The 17,139-nt window shown below is 28.7% G+C and overlaps 1 protein-coding gene across 1 annotated transcript in view; it reads left to right on the forward strand.

The window, feature by feature from the left end:
• The window catches only part of LOC129962779 (uncharacterized), a 40,950-nt gene extending 24,550 nt beyond the window's left edge, over positions 1-16,400 (forward strand). The window contains exons 5-7 of the mRNA XM_056076774.1: positions 11,970-12,008; positions 13,385-13,534; positions 14,934-16,400. Of these exons, the coding sequence (XP_055932749.1) occupies positions 11,970-12,008; positions 13,385-13,534; positions 14,934-15,181 (437 nt within the window). The 3' untranslated portion in view covers positions 15,182-16,400. The remainder of the gene's footprint in view (positions 1-11,969; positions 12,009-13,384; positions 13,535-14,933) is intronic.
• The last annotated feature ends 739 nt before the right edge of the window (positions 16,401-17,139 follow it).

The following is a 17,139-nucleotide window of genomic DNA, read 5'->3' on the forward strand; positions in this document are numbered from 1 at the left end:
TTCTTCATAGGAATTGGAAAAATTGAGAAGCCTCACAAGATAAAAAAAATTTAAAGGAAATGGCCAGTTTTATATAATCATGTTTTCTAGAAGAGTACTCGTTCCTTTGAAATCTCCTCTTCAAAGAATTTTATGAAATGGTTAAACACGAACTATTAAGTGAAATTTCTGATTGATGTCTTCCAGTGGTATGCTTCCCAAAAAGCTAGGCGATATATGAATATGTATTTATCTCATAAAGCCTAATTAGAACATCCAATGTGAAACCTCTTCAATATCTTCTGTAGATGGCTCTGACAGAATTCCGCAATTCGAAAATATACAGCATTATTGTTTCCAACTCTGAATTTTGGCAAATAATGTTGACTTACTCTTTTGTACCAACAACCTTTATTACACCACTTGGTAGATTTAAGTTTAAACAATTTCATTCGAAATAAGCTGTACTTCTGAAGTGTTTAAAAAACAATGACTGAATGTTTTAAAAATCTATAGGAAAAGCTGGAATAATAGACGAATTTGTTAGGCATGGGGAGAAAAATCAAGTAAAAATAATAAACATAACAGTATAAATTTATCCAAAGTTTTACCTCACATTCGGTATTTATGACAATTAAAAATTGTAATAAAATATAACCTCTTTTATTCAAAGAGATAAAAATTTCTTCAGCAACTAAAAGAATAAATTCTGCAGTCGTGTAGACAATCCAGGATGATTGCACTAGTTTTTCCATACAGTTTTTTTACTTGATCTTCTTCATGTTGTCTGTATAATCTTTGGCTCTCCTTGAATAAAGCAAATACCCAATATGTCCAGATGAGTTTAGTTATCAGCAACAATTAATTTGATTGATACGTGTTAAAACTACTAGAATTCAATGCCTGAATTATATAATAGTCATTCTTTGACGACCAGTGTGTTCTAATGAAATATTGAGTGCCTTTTATTTCAATTAAACCACTTACGTATAACACATTTTGTTCATGGTTTCTTCAAATAAGTATTTAATATATCAAAATGTGATAGATATCAGAGTCATGTTATATTAAAAGTTTTACAATCAGTGGCGATGCAGTTCCGATTGTGAGAGTAGTAGATTTCCCTGACGCCATTCTTATGGGGTATCATATTTTCATTAGTGAGTTTGTATTATTATTTTTAAATGAAATGATATGAAGGTGAGAAAAGTCATTGCATTCATTAGTACCATCCGCACTTGCTAAACCACTGAATACGACTAGAGGGGAGCGAAAACATTATCTCATACCCAGGCGTTAGTTACCCTCGTTACGCCCTTACCTGCATTTGACCGTTTACTGAATAAAAGAATCTTCTTAACAGAGTAAAATCCTGTAGTGCTATTAAACTATTCAGGCAATCCGTACTGCAACTTCATGACTTCTATCACTCTATTACAATTCCACTTTTTTCACTGTTTTCTATTCGCCTTTGGCGATCAGTTTTTCGTGCTTAATTTTCCTTAAATCTGTTATGCGCAATTACGTTCATAGTTCTTTTTTTAAAAAAAGATTTTTAAGTTTAAATTATGAAAAGAGTTAGAGCAGCTTTATTTAAATAACTTTGAACTTCTTTATTAATTGCACAAATGAAAACTCACAATGGAGAAATGTTTCATAAAATCATAATGCTATTAAAAATTTAACCATCCGGTTTATCTAACTATTGATTTTCACTGCATAATGACTTCACGCTCTTATTCTTACAGATATTAACCATTTCGACAACAAATATAAAAACATACAGACAAACATTCACATAATCTCCTTTATTAGCTGTAGAAGTTTCCTCTATCATTATTCGATATAAAGATATTTAATTCGATCTACGGAAACTGTTTTTCTAATGAAAATTTATAAATCAGGGAGAAAGTTCTAAAACTTACAGACTTATGAAAGCTCAATGCATGGAGTTTCGATTGGATAGAATTTGAACAAAAAATGGAATCTATAAAACTACTTTTAGAATTTTTTTGATATAAAATACAAAACTGATATGCATTTCTGAAAGAATTATTAGAACAATTTTTAAATAGGGAAGAAGATTTGAAAGCCTTCATTTCAACTAAATAAAAAAACACTTGTCGAAAGCTAGTCACAACTTTATTGCATCTGACTGCTTTTTTTTTTAATTGAAAAAGGTTTTGAAAGTGAAGTACATCAGATTTTTACTCTGATGTATTCTGATGATGATTAGGTGTGTGCCAAAAGTGGCGTTACACCGGTAAAAGCTCATAAATAAAATTTAAAAAAAAATAGAATTTAAATAGCCATCAAAGGACTAGCTATTCAAAAAAAAAATTTCATAATTTTGTGTACTAGAAGCTAAAAACAGCGAAAGGAAAAAAAAAAAAAAAAAAAAAAAAAGAGTAGGCATAAAAAAGAAAAAGTGGAGTGGTCTAAATAGCCCAAGCAGAAGTGTCTACATAATATTCCAATAACATCATTGAAACATAATTTGTAAATAATAAAATTTACCGAAGATAGGCAATTTAAATTTAGAAAAAAAATAATAAAAAAATAAATAAAAATTATGTAAATAAACAAACAAAAAAATATAAATAAACAAATAAGTAAATGTAAAAATAAACAAACAGAAAAATAAATATATACAATGGCTCAGTCTAAGGTAGAGTCCATGAATCAGGAACAAAAGGCCTGATAGAGTTCTTTTTGCAATTTTTCCCTTGTATTCACTAGATACTGTCCACAGTGCTTGACAAACCAGGATAAATTATTGTTCACTTTGGAAAATTCTGTTTTCATTATGATGTAGGAAGTCCAAAATATTTTGAGCTTCTAAAGTCAATTTATTGTTTAATAGAATTTGGGAAATATTTAGTTGAGTTTTAATAAGTTTTCTCAAATGATGAAGAATAGGGCAATGGAAAATATAGTGTGGTCATAGTCATCATAATCATTACCACATCTACAACTACAATTTCTATCATTTTATAATAGAGTGAAAAATTTATTATAAAATTCCATTTTTACGAACAAAAAACACCTATGACATTACGTATGAAAATAGGCTAACAAAACAAAAATTGACAAATGAGACATTCATTAAAATTGGGTATTTCCTGAAATGACAACTTGAACATTTCATTTAAAAACAAATTATTTATATCACTCTCCTTAACCTTCAAACTATGAATAATTATTCAAAACTTTTTTTTGAGGCTGATGTCATCTATTTAAAATGAAACAGGCTATAAGACAAAACATCTAAAGTGAAAGGTATTCCAAAAAAATACGTAAAAAAATCCTTCCAGAATTTAACAGATGAGATATCTCATTATTAAATGCTTCAAGAACATTCTTTTTATTATGAAGAAAATAGAAAAGAGAGTTGCAGCAATTTCGTGCTCGTGCCAAATACTGTTTTTAATCCGAACATGAAAAGACTGCGTTTAACCTTCTTCCGAATTATTTTTATTATTGCATCTTTGGGCGTCTCGATTGCGAAATGGTTGTTGTCTTCTTGTGGCTGTGTTCTTGTGTTGTCATCAACAACAAAATTAAATCATTCAAAGGGAAATCAAGATTCTTCTCCGAAATACTGTAGCATGATAAAGTTTCAAGCTTGATTCGTTTATATATATATATATATATATATATATAATTTTTTAAAAAATTTTACTCAGAATTTTATAAAGCGACAAAATGCGTCCACAAAAATGCATTTAATTTTATTACAACGCGCGTGAGTGAAAAACTATGAAAAGCGTTTTAGTGAAAAGTGCTTGCAGAATATACTTAAAAATTTATTAAAATTAGAGGGGGAAAAGTTATGGAAATAAAGTTGAAAGGATTTTCGTTTGAATTTTAAAGTGATGTAAAAATTATTTTTATGCAGTAATATGTTCTGTATTATTGGGAAATAACCTAAGCATTTGGACTGATTTTGAATTAAAATCCTAATTAAGGATTGGAAACGATTTTCTTAATAAGCACCTACTACCCAAGAAGTAACTACGTGCCAAAATGGGTAGCTCTAGATCAAAGGTATGTCTACAGAGCGTCATGAAAAACCTTTTGACCATGTATGTCCTATGATACCCGTTTACGGAATGAAGGCAGCTTATAAACATTATTATGTTAAAATATTAAAATACCATCGTTTGTATTAACATGCTTTAGTCAATTGTTTTTAATACACAACTGAAATACTTTAGAGATTATTTTCTGTCATGCAATTTCACAAACACAAACTTTGCCAAGTTTTATTTTGAAAAATGTATCTTTATTATATATATATATGTATAAGTCGAGTCGGATAATATGATAGGTCCATTAAAAACTTGAATGTTTGGATAATCTATTTAAAATTACATGTTGTCTTTTGTGGTAATGTAATTTCTTTTTCTGATTCCTCTTGTAAACTGCGCAGATATTAAACATGAAATATATTTTGTAATTTTTCACAATGGGAGAAAAATTCAATCTTAAATATTGAAGAGGGAGGGGGGGGGGAATGAAAAGGTTTGAATTTCAATGCAAAGATACTATTTTTAAAAATTACAAAAATTAAATTTTTTAAAGAAATTTTAAAATAGAAATATAATACATACATGAAACTAAATTTATCATTCCTATGTTTTTGAAAATATACTTCTGAATTTTTTTTTCATGTTTTGAGAATAAAATCAATTAATCTATTTAAAAGTCGTTTAAAATTGATGGTAAAATTGAACAACAATAACGCGTTGCAAACAATAAAAAAATGAAATAAACCAGTGGGTGTGGTCTCCTCAAAACGTTCTCTCATACTCCCTCAAAAAACGGTTGTCGCAATGAACGCCTTACGTTGCTGTACAATAGTTGCGAACTATTAACCTTTGGCGTAAAATTAACATTTTTATTGAATCTATTCTTGGCGACATTTTTTTTCTTCTTTCGATTAATTCCTGGTATGCAACTAAAAGTATTTTAGTTTTAGTTATATTAATGTCCCTTTGTAAAGCAACACTAAGGCTATTTTGGGACGGACCTCGTCATTTTGAACCGCGGTCAGATGACGAGGACGACATCTGAGCTGGCACCCCCCTCTTCACATCACACCAGCGGGAGGACGTTTCGCATGACGGATTTAACGGGCAACAGACCCCCTCACACGACGGTTCTTCGGTGGAATCGCGTCTCGAACCTGAAACTCTAAGGCTCACAAGTTGAGACCTTACCCCCAGGCCACCGCGGCCTAACTAAAGAGTATTCAAAAATAGAATTTCGATTTTTGATGCTTTCTTCCCAAAAGATTGAAACAAAAATTTGACATGAGGCTACATTTAAAATCACAAAATCACGTTCCAAATTTGATATATTTAAGTCATCTTTATTTTTGAATTATCATGTTCACTTGTTACTGTAAGTACAGACCGACAGACAGTAAATCCCTTGTTGGATTTCATTTAAAATTAGATAGGCGTCGAAGATAGCGATGTTAATCTGTGTACCATAAAGATATTAAATCTGTGTAGCGAATTTATCTATGTAGCTCTCTTTGTTTTGTAATTATGGTGCTAATTTATATTCGGACTACCGGAGGGACTGACTTCGTCTTAAAGAATTTGGCTCAAATTTTCATAGAAATCTACACATTTGGTACACAGGTACAGCCTGTGTACCAAATTTCATCCGCCAAGCTCAAAGCGTTTTTGAATTACATTTGTCACAGACAGACAAACGAACATTTTCCAAAAATGTGTTTTTCGAACTCGGGTAGGTCTGAAGCGTGGAAATTCGTCGAAATCTTGTTCGAATTTGTTGATGATTACTATACTTTCTCTACACTTCGTATACGAGAAAGTAAAAAGAAGACCAATCACTTTTAAAATTTAAAATATTTTGATGAGGATGTTTCCTCAGAATTCGCATGTCCAGCAACAACGAATTAAAGAATGAAGACTAAAATCAGGACTCTCAATTAAAAAATGGAGAACTGTTAAATTCACTTGGCATTTCGAACAGAAAGAAATTCCATCGCCGAATTACAGATATTTGTGCGCTAAATAAGTCTGATCAATGAGCAGTCTAATAAACCATCGAGCTCCTACATTGGAATACTTGATTTTATTGTTATTGTGGGTTTTACACAATGTAATTTATTACTGATATGTTGGTTCTCTGATTCTTGCCATAGTGAGTAAAGATGACATGCAAAAAAGTTTTTCACATCACACGAGGGTATTTTATTTTTCATAAACAACATACATTGTTTTTGAAAAAGTATCAGCCAGCTGATATCCACATATTCCTTCATGATTCGGAACCCAGCAAAACAATATTTCATTGTCTCTGCTTTTTAGAGTCCTTAAAAAGCACCGGATTTCCATGGTAATGGTATGAAATCGACTGTGAAAATGGGAAAGGGTTTCCCAGAAACCTATGCTGTCGATATAAATACAAAATTTGTGCTCAGTCGAAAGAGAAATTGTTTGTGGAGTACAGAAAATTGTCAGAAAATCAGCAGATAAAACAGGAAAAGATGCATTAGTACTTGGATGTTTCCGTTGACAGTGAAATGTTTTATTGTCTTGTAAAATTTAAATCTCAAATAGTCGATTAATTTAATTTTAATAATTTTTTTATTCCAAATAGAACAAGTTGGTAATGAGACTCTTTTAAGATTCTATGATACTATGGTTAATGAATATAAAATAGGGAATAATTAAAATAAGAAACATTTTATTATTTAGAACGCTAATGAAACAATAATAAAAATGTGTTTTTAAAAATAATTTTTATCAAACTTATTTAAACTGAAAAACATAATTTTTTTTTGTAAATTTAGCTAATAATTATACAATTTCTTCCCAACATTTTATTAATATGAAACAATAATTTACTATGTAGTATCTTTCATGGACTATTCTATTTTATAAATGATATTTCTTATCATAATGTCTGAATATTTAAGATTCAAAATCGTTCAATCCTTCATCAATTAAAATTGAATCTTCCCAGATAGTTTATCATATGTAAAAAAAAAAAAAAGAAAAAAAAAACAGTAAAAAGTTTTAATTTACTAATTACCATTTCAATTTCAAGGTCTGAGATTTAATCGACAGTTTCAGTTTCAAATTGCCCAACCTTGTTTTACTTACAATGCTTTAAAGAAGCAGACTAACTGGGGTCTACGTCAGGGAAATCCCTAATTCATTACATTAAGTTTATGATAGCTGAAACAGTAAAAAAGCTTTTGTTTTTGAGATAGTCAGTTTCTTCCGATAATAGAGGAAAAATAAACAAATCTCATCCTCACGGAAGCAACCTGTTTCGTGGGTTCCTATTCGCATTCAGTCAACAGCCAATGAGCAAGCCCCTCCTTCTCTTTCCTAAGATGTTGTCAAATTCATGATTTTTCCAACAAATAAAAAGACATTTTCTTGGAGGCGACCTCAATTCGATCGCCACACTTTCTCTCGTGATGTCTTCGACTATTAAACTCCTGCAAGTGGTCTTCTTGGCCGTTCTCGCTGTCTGCGTCAAAGGTGAGTACCGTTCACGTTCAGTTTCAAGACCCGGTTCAATAATAATTCCATGCATTCAGTATCAGAATGTATTTACTGAAAAAAAAGATCTATACATATTAAAGATTAATTTTGTTTGTAATAATGAGATAAATATTATCAGTTTATAAGGAGCAAAAAAAAAAAAAAAAAAAGTTAGAAAAATAATTTAATTTTCGTCGTTTTTAGTTGCTGCAGATGTCACATTTTTAAAAAACTTACTTTCTTGAAATTTAATCTGAAACGAAAAAGTTAATAAAATTATTTGCGGCACTATTGTTTTTATGAAGAATATTATTATATCGGACATTTTTGAAAGGACGGAAGCGCTTCCCTTTTTTTATATATATACTAGCCGCCTTTGGCGACCAGCCGGTTCGCCAATCTTAATGTTCGTTAAAATTTTAATAATTAAATATTTTATGCAATTTCTACTTTAATAGCTTCTTCATCAAAATATTTTAAAATAAATTTTGATTATCATATAATTCATTCATAATATTATAAAGGCCTTCAGTCATAACGTAATATGTATCTCTCTCATTTTCTGTTAGCACCCGTAGAATTTATGCTTTAAATTAAAGTGGAAAGAATTTATCTTCAATTAAAATAATAATATTTTTTACTGAAACAAAGCATTTTTTTATAATCTGATTACTGAAAATAGAGTCACTCAGCGTTTAAACTTTATGGGCACTAAAGAATATCTTTTTAAATTTATGTAATATCTCAAGAGTTGGTCAACAAAATTTTCTTAGATTCATTATGAGCAGATCGATTAATTAACAATGTTTAAATTTAAATGCATCAAACACTAAGAAAATAAAACGAATCGTTTAAAATAAACGGTTGAAAACAGGTTTAAAAAAAACTACTTAAAAAACGATGTACTTAAAACTATAAGCATATACAAAAAATATATAACTAACATAAATACAATTTACTTACAAAAGCATGCAACTAACCCAAAAATAATTTAAGTCATCCATTGATAACGTTGTCATGGCAACAATCAGAACAGAATGCGCATGCGTGAATTTTCTTCGCCGGTTACGTAACGCAAATACGTGATTTTTTCTACGCCAGTTGGGGTAACGCTATGCGGATTAGAAATTTTTAATTTCCTTTATTCTGTTTTATTTTAATTCAAAAGTACTTCAGAATGAATCTGAAAGATTGATTCATTAACAATGTTTAATTTTAAATGCATCAAACATTAAGAAAATAAACAGAACCGATTGAAATAATCCGCCGAAAAATTTTAACCCTAGCCTCATTACTGTTGGGAGAAAAAAAAACTGAAGCCTTTCTCGTTTGGCGCTGGAGATAATGGAAGATTTTTTTGGCGGAAAAGTTGGCGGTGGGGAAAATGGAAGATTTTTTGGCGGGAAAATTATTTTTTAATTAATAATTAAAATTGTAATTAAAAATTCGAAAAAAGAAACCCCAGGTGCACATTCCCAACCTCCAAGGTATACATGTACCAAATTTGGTAGCTGTATGTCAAACGGTCTGGCCTGTAGAGCGCCAACACACACACACACATTGAGCTTTATTATAAGTATAGATATGTGTGATTAGTTGGTAAAATAGGATCGTTCATAACTTTGATTATAAAATGAATCATTATTGTTTTACTTCATTTTTAACAATTATTTAAAAAATGTATCGGCGAAATTTTTTTAAAAAGTACCGTACAACTCATATCCAAAACTTAAAATAAAATAAAGATAAAATTAAGAAATACATTTGCTAAATACTTCTAGGTTTGGATCTCACTTATGGAAAAATCTTTTGGATTTTGTTATAGTTACGTTGAAAAAATAACAAATCATATACAAACAAAGTAAAAAAAATGAGTTTAAAGAAAATTAGTATAATTTCTTATTTAATTTAGAATTCTTTTTAAATGCAGAATTTCGCTGATCCTTGATTCATTTGAAATTCAATTTTATATCATTGTAGTAAAAATTTAAAAAGTATTAATTGTATTGACGTTTTAATAAAGTAAAAGCTTAATGTAGTTTCGTTTTTATGAAACGTAGTAGTTTTTGCCGTAATGAATCTAAAAGAGTCTGACACATTTCCTTTAATTATAAAGCGTAGTATATAATTATATAATTCTTATATTTAAATTCTTTTTTATCTAAAAAAAAAACTGCATTATACTCAATTTTTTTATAAAAACTGTAAATGAATTATAAGTACTTCTCATATTTTTTTAAACATTTCTTTTAAAAGGAAATCACAACCGCTACCATAGTATAGGTAGAAAAGTTACTTCAATTTGAACTTTCCCGCCGACGAGATGATATCAAGGATTTATAAATGTGTTTTAATATGTCTTTTTTTCCTTCAATACGTCTTAAAATTTCTTCGCAGACATCAATTGAAAAGAGATTAAGTGTAAATTATTAAAGAAACGTTACTTTTGGGATTCAGTTTTTAAAAAATCCCATTGAAATTTATTCCAATTCGAATACAGTAAACTTCCGATCCAATTATTCATAGTTTTCGTGAGACCAAATACTGTTTGAATTTTCATTCACAAAGGAAAAAAAAATGGTTTTAACACACACTCCTCTCAAAAGAAATAATAGCGAAAAGTTTTACAGTTTTTTTTAAAAATAAAGTAACAATATTGTAAGTATAGAAATCTTCTAGTTATCAAGTCATAATTGTGTGCATAACTTTTATATTGTAAATAAAAATTGTTCGAAAATATTTGTGCCCTTTTTGTATTATTTTGGGGTTATCTGCCGAATGTGTTGTTGCCCCAATACCTAATTCTGTTTATATAAGCATTTTATTTTTGACTGTTAATTTTATGTGCTTTTTATGTAATTAAGTGTAAAATATTATTACATATAAAAATATAATACGGCATATATTAGGTATTTTCAACAGAATAATTTATTTAAATGAATGTTAGGTGACAATAACGCTTAAGAAGAATTGTAAATCAGAATCTGTTTTAGGTAAGACATTAATTGTTAAGTAATAAATAATGATAATTTACTAATTAGGTAATTACAGCAATGAATTTGAATTGTTAAGTTATGCTGACTTTCAAATTATTTATAAATTTATTTTTCATTTAAAAAGAAACTGTCAACTGCATCCGTATGCCAATGAAGCTTTTTACATTTATACTCAAAAATTTATTGGACAAACAAATAAAATCCCAGATTTAAAAAAAAAAAAAACGAATGTGCAATAATATTTGCTGAATTGTAATTGCTTACAATAAATACGTTTCTCATCCTTAATTTTTCCTCATATCCCAACATTTTTTTCCCCTAATAACTTCGAAATTTCAGTGCAATTTATTTCTATGATTTATATTTAATAAGATGTATTTGAATTAAACATGCTAATAAAAGCAATAAAAAAATTTCTAAATAATAAATATAGAATTTTTTCTATTTCCTTAAATTAATAAACTTAATAAAAACAATTTTTAAAACATGTTTTTTACTGTAAAAGCAGATTTCTTTTTTTTTTTTTTTTTCTTTTTATCATTTTTCTAGTTTTATGTTTTATAACCTTGTTATAAACATTACAAAACTTCGAAAATAATTTTTCATAAATTGTTTACCAGAGGAGCCACTATTATGGAAATTAAAAATTTAATTAATTTATTCGATTAATTTCTAATCAAATTCTCAAAGCTTTAAAATAAAGAACGCGTTGCCATTGAGTGTATAAGATTTGATAATTATGGAAAATCTGGAAGTGAATTAAATTTAAATGTTAAATAAACTTCCAACTTTACAAGAAAATTTCAAACTTCCAACTTTACAAATATTTTTGATTTCTTTGAAAAGTAGATTTTGTCATTAGTAATTTAAAATCAAAGCAAAAGGATTATTAAAAATAATTTATATATTTGCATTCAAAAAGAGTAATAAATTTAAGAATTCTGTTTCACTAAAAACATACAACACATATACGAAATTTTTACAATTTGTTTTAAAATGCAGTCAACTGCTACAAAAAAAATTATCTCTTTTTATAAATTATGAGTTAATTTAAGTTATTATTTTCTCTTTTTTTCGCGCACACAGAAATCCTGCATATTTCTTGACAGTCAGAAAATGTATAACATTAATATAAAAGTAACTTAAATATAACTAAACATTAATATAAAATAATTAGATTGCTAAATAAATCAGTTGCAGCAGTTTAAAATCAATGAAATAAAATCGTTTGCTTCAAAGTAAATAAATTGCTATTCGTTTGCTTAAGCAAATAGAAAACGATCATCAAGTTTTACAATTCTTGCATTCTTTAACATCCAAGAGTGTTATTTTTAATTAATTTTGAAGAATTAATTATTTCTTTGGGGATATGTATAGAAAAGAATAATGGCATTCCATATTTACTATTAATAGATCGAATTTCTTTGTTAAAATATTTGCTTTTCTTTTTTTTTTTCAGCCCAATATAACGACTTAATTCCAGAGGTGGACCAAAGATGTATGGAATGTCTCTGCTATGTACGTTCATTTTCATTAAGCTTCTAGAAATTTTTGATAATCTTTAGAAGTGTCTGAAATTATGATTCTTTTAAAATATTTTTATAATAATTAATAACTTGTATCTATTGTCTTGAAATTCCATGCATGGTTCTAGTCTTAATCAGCGGTATCTAACACTGATAGCGCAAATTCGAATGCAAATTACATAATTTGAGCATTTTAATAATGAAACCGTTTAAAAATATAGTTTTAGTAAACTAAAAAGTAGTTCTTTATTTTATTTATGTTCTACTTTTAAGTTTTTAATTTATTTCCTTTTTAAAAAATATTATGGAATTTTCAAGTCACTTTTGCACAAATTTACTAACAGATGGCATCATGTGGAATAAAAATCAAATTAACGAGCTAACAAAATGATAAATAAGTTCGGAATGCATCAAAAAGCTTAAAATCTGACGAGAATACAGAAATGCAGGAGATTTCAAATTTCAACATATAAAAAAGAAAAAGAAAATCGACACAATTTTTCATTTTTGCAAACATGAAACAGGTCAAGTTAATTAAAGGAGTATGAAAAAAATGTAAGTATTTTTGCAATAAAATTTTTTTATTGGAAAGTATAATTTCCGATTTCTGCACCCAAATAATATAGTATGTGCAAATGTGTTGAAAAATGTAATTATTATTATTGGCACATATGAAAATGTTCGATAAATTATAATCTCAAAACTGTGGCATTTCTCTGTTCTTCTCAAAAATCATTGATTCGTAATTTCAAAAACAATGAAACTTTGCTTAATAAGCGCATATTCTTGAATCTTACTTGTAAAAAAGAAATACTCGTTAAATGAATTTTTTTTTTCATTGGAATACAAGTAAAATAGGACAACTCATTTTATTCCTAAATTCTTAAACAATTTATAATAATATCATTTAATATTTATCTTTCTTTTTTTTAAAGAAAATTGTGAAATGTCACTTGTTTTTGGTTATGCCTCAGAATTTGACGAAAATTAAACAAACCTTTCAGAATTATATAACGAACTGGAGATGAAACATATATAGAAAAAATTAAATGCATGCTAATAGCTTTGCCGAGAAATTACTAAGTTATATCAACATAATACTTTATTTCAAATTAATATAGTACCATCCGATCCGAAACAAATGAAGTGAAGTAACATCATCCAACCCTAATAAATATATGAGGATTAAATAAAATAAAAATCAAAGTGTCACCACTAAGTGAAAAAAAAAATATTTCATGAATGACAACTTGTACTTTAAAGGCTCCATTGCAATCTTATATGGGACAGGAAGATATTATGTATATTTATTTATCATATTTATTTATTTATTCTTCTTGTAAACCAGGCTGGCAGTCACTGCGATTTGACACTCAAGTGTCACAACCCTGGGGGAGGAAACTACTACTGTGGCCCTTACGTCATATCATGGGCTTACAGGGCCTTACTTATCATGGGCATGAAGGAGGAAGACCTGGAGATTATGGAGGACCACATGGTTAGTATCCATCCTTTAAAGTAGAATTTTCGAATAGAAATATGTTACTAGGTCATTATCCATAAATTGTCAGTAATAGCTATTGATGAAAAATGAATTTTTGATATCGATTGATGCTCTCTGATGCACTTCTTCAGAGCTAAGGTAAGATTTTTAAATGATGATGGCAATCTTGCCTTATGTAAATACTATGAATGTATTTGTGCTTTCAATTTATTCATAATCTTACACTCTCTAACAACATTCCAGATGGAAGGTTTTCATACAAAAGAACACTTTTTAAAATAGATAACTGCTTGGAAACCTGCCTGAAAAGTTTTTTTTTTTTTTTTTTTTTTTTTTTTTTTGCAGTGGGGGTAGAGGACGTGTCAAGTATTTTTACAATATTTTCAATTTAATTCTTGTGCTTTCGTTTAATTTCTAAGGATCATGTACTTGAATTTATTAAAATTAAAAGCAAATATAGAATAAGTTTCAAAGTATTATTTCCCATAATTTTTTTTCATGTTTTCCGACTTCTTTAAAGTTTACTAAGATCTAACTTCTTCGCAATTAATTGATCAACATGCTAATAAACAATTCTGTTGTTGTTGTTACTTATTGCATTTTACAAGCCCGATGACGACCTGTCAGCGATTTAAGCCAACTGTGCAGTAGCTTCTGATGTCAAAGCCTCTGAGCACCCGAAGGCAGAAGTCTGACTTCTAGTTCATTTGAAGATGACACACACATTCGCTTGTACAAGCCCTTTGTACAGGGAGGGGGACTCTTTCATATATTTCACAGGTTTCACAGACACCATGCCCGAACCAGAAATTAAATAATTCTTATGCCTTTGAATCAGAATATTTAAACTGCATACTTATTTTTATATTTCATTTCCTTTGTTGGTAACAGGGGAACTAAAATGCTTTGAAAAAGATTATAATAAAATATTTCTTTTTATAATTTAGTCATAATATTTGTTACATAAAAACTTCTTATATAAAAATAAAAATGAGGTACAATTTCTGTCATCTAAGGGGCCTTGTAAGATATAATTCAACTCTTTCTGATATGTACTGGCCTTCAGGTGCCATCAGAAGGAAGTTAAATTTCAAATATTTCTCTTGGTAATATATCGAATTACCAGAAATAGTGCACTATAATAATCTGAAACTTTCTTTCAATAAAGTATTTATAAATAATTTAGTGTCTAATCTTGAAATTTGTGACGACAGCTGATTTATAGTTTTTCAAGAAAAAAAATAAGGTCTGAGTTATCTTTAATATTTCTTCTACTTGTCGCCTACATTTAATTTAAATTTTAACCTGGTTATTCTTCTTTTCATTTTGTAACATTGCAGAAATTTCTTTTATTGAGTTTTGAGATATAATTCATTTACTTTTCCCACCGTAGATTTTGAAACGTGCCTGAACAACAAGACCTGCGCCGAACAAGCTGTCCGGGGCTACATGAGAGTTTATGGAAAGGACTGTGACCGTAGTGGTACCATCGACTGTTACGATTTCGTTCGCATTCACAAATTAGGTGCTGCCGGATGCAAGAGTGATTCTATCCTCAACACCCAATTCTGGAAGAATTTCGAAAGTTGCTATGGTTCATTTAACAATAATAACGTTATGCATTCTGATCAATATTGGTAAAAGATAATGTCCTTGACCTTATGGCAACAATGACAAGAAACTCGGATACTATGACTATGGAAATGGGCGACTGCTGACACAGAGAGCCAACAAGTAAAAATGAAAATTTTCAGAAAATTGGTAAATCTTTATTCCAATATCATGGACTCTTTCATTAGTAGTTAATAAACAACCTCAGATGACAGAATCCAGACTGAATTATTCGTATGAATCATTTCTCTAATTGTAAAAACAGTTTACCAATCGAGGTTATTTCTTGATGTAATCTTAAAATTTTTACTTAAAATTTTTAAAATACAACGATCAAATAAGTACTTCATAATGGTGGATGCCAGCAATATCTGGGCGAATTTTGTCAAACACATCGTTGAAAAATCTTCATATTAAAGGCAATAGTGTAAACATTCCTTTATGGTATCAATATAAATATTGAATACATACATACATAATAATGCATTAATATAAATATAAATCAATATGTAACATAAATATTGAATATACGTAGTTCTTGTTAAATTCGTAAACTTCGCCAAATGAACGATGAACTATTCGTTGTCTTGACTCATACACCTTCTATCGAATGAAATGATTCATTTTCTACTATCTTCTAACTATAGTAGAGAAAGAGTCATCTGATTAAATGTGAATCACATGGTGTGGTGGCAGCCGATGTATTAAGCAATTCTCTCACTAAAGCTTAAGAAATCAGAACAGATGTTATAGATTACGCACAACACAAGCCAATTAAATACTTTTTAAAAAGAATCTACTTGCATTTTAGCTTGGGTCCATGATCTGAAACCTCATGTAAAATCTCATTTTATAACTTTTTCTTCTTTCTTGTTCAAGTGAAAGCTGAACTCGATATAGGTTAAGTTGAGATCCTACACTACGTCATAGTTTTTGTTAGGTTTTGTTTTCTACATTCAGATAAAAAACAAATTGAAAAAACAGAAAATTGTTTTATTGCTTTATTAAACCACAAGAAAATCGTTTTCTCTTCGTACAGCAGTTGCCATTTTCAAATGTTTTTTTTTTGTCTCATCTTTATAGAACTTTTTTTTGTCTTAGCTTTTATTTGTTTCGTTTGTGAGTAATGCTTTGTCGAACACGATGGGTGTCGCATCGGATAAGAGGTAATTAGTTGGGATTTTTTCTTTTCTTTCGTAAAAGAAAAAGAAAAGAAAAAAAGGAAATTCTTCTTACTTATGTATATTATTTCTTAGTGAATGTGCCGAATGTGTATTCTTTCTTATAAATAAAATGTTAGTAGAATGTTGTCTCTGTGATGATTTTTGCGATCCTTTATTTTTCCGAAAACAGAGATTTTAAAAATTTTCTTACACATTGTTCTTTAAAGTATTTTTTGCAATAAATTCCAAGGGTTTAGAATGAAAACAATTAATATTCTTTGGAGTTCATACATCAAAGCAAATGTATATATAAATATAAGTTTTTAAATATGAGGTCTTAGAATCTTTTAAGGTTTTCAAGGTCCTTTTTAATGATACTCTTTTCATTCTTATGAGAACTAAAGAAAAAATCGAACCTCTGGTTCGAAACATGGTAGCATAATAATGTGTTTTAGATTTGTTCCATCTCTATAGTAATTTTTATTATTTTTTAAACACAATCTTTGGTGCATAAGAGCTTTATATAAAATCAGAAATATCTTTTGCTCCTAAAAATTATTTAGTCATAATTTAGATTTAGAAGGTAATCGTGTCTCTAGTTCGAAACATTGAAGCGTGATAATTAATGTTTTAGGTCAAAATTTGTTTTAAATTTGTTCTTCATTATTAAGCGGCTGGCGGAGTATAGTCAGATATGGCTCTTGCGCCAATAAACACCAAATTCCATTCCATTCATCATTAAGCGGCAATAGCGTGTACATGTATGTAAAATAAAAAATACATGTATTCAATATTATGGCAAATGAATATAAGCATAAATCTCTC

This window comes from Argiope bruennichi, chromosome 3, assembly GCF_947563725.1.
Source record: "Argiope bruennichi chromosome 3, qqArgBrue1.1, whole genome shotgun sequence".
NCBI classification, from domain to species: Eukaryota; Metazoa; Arthropoda; class Arachnida; order Araneae; family Araneidae; genus Argiope; species Argiope bruennichi.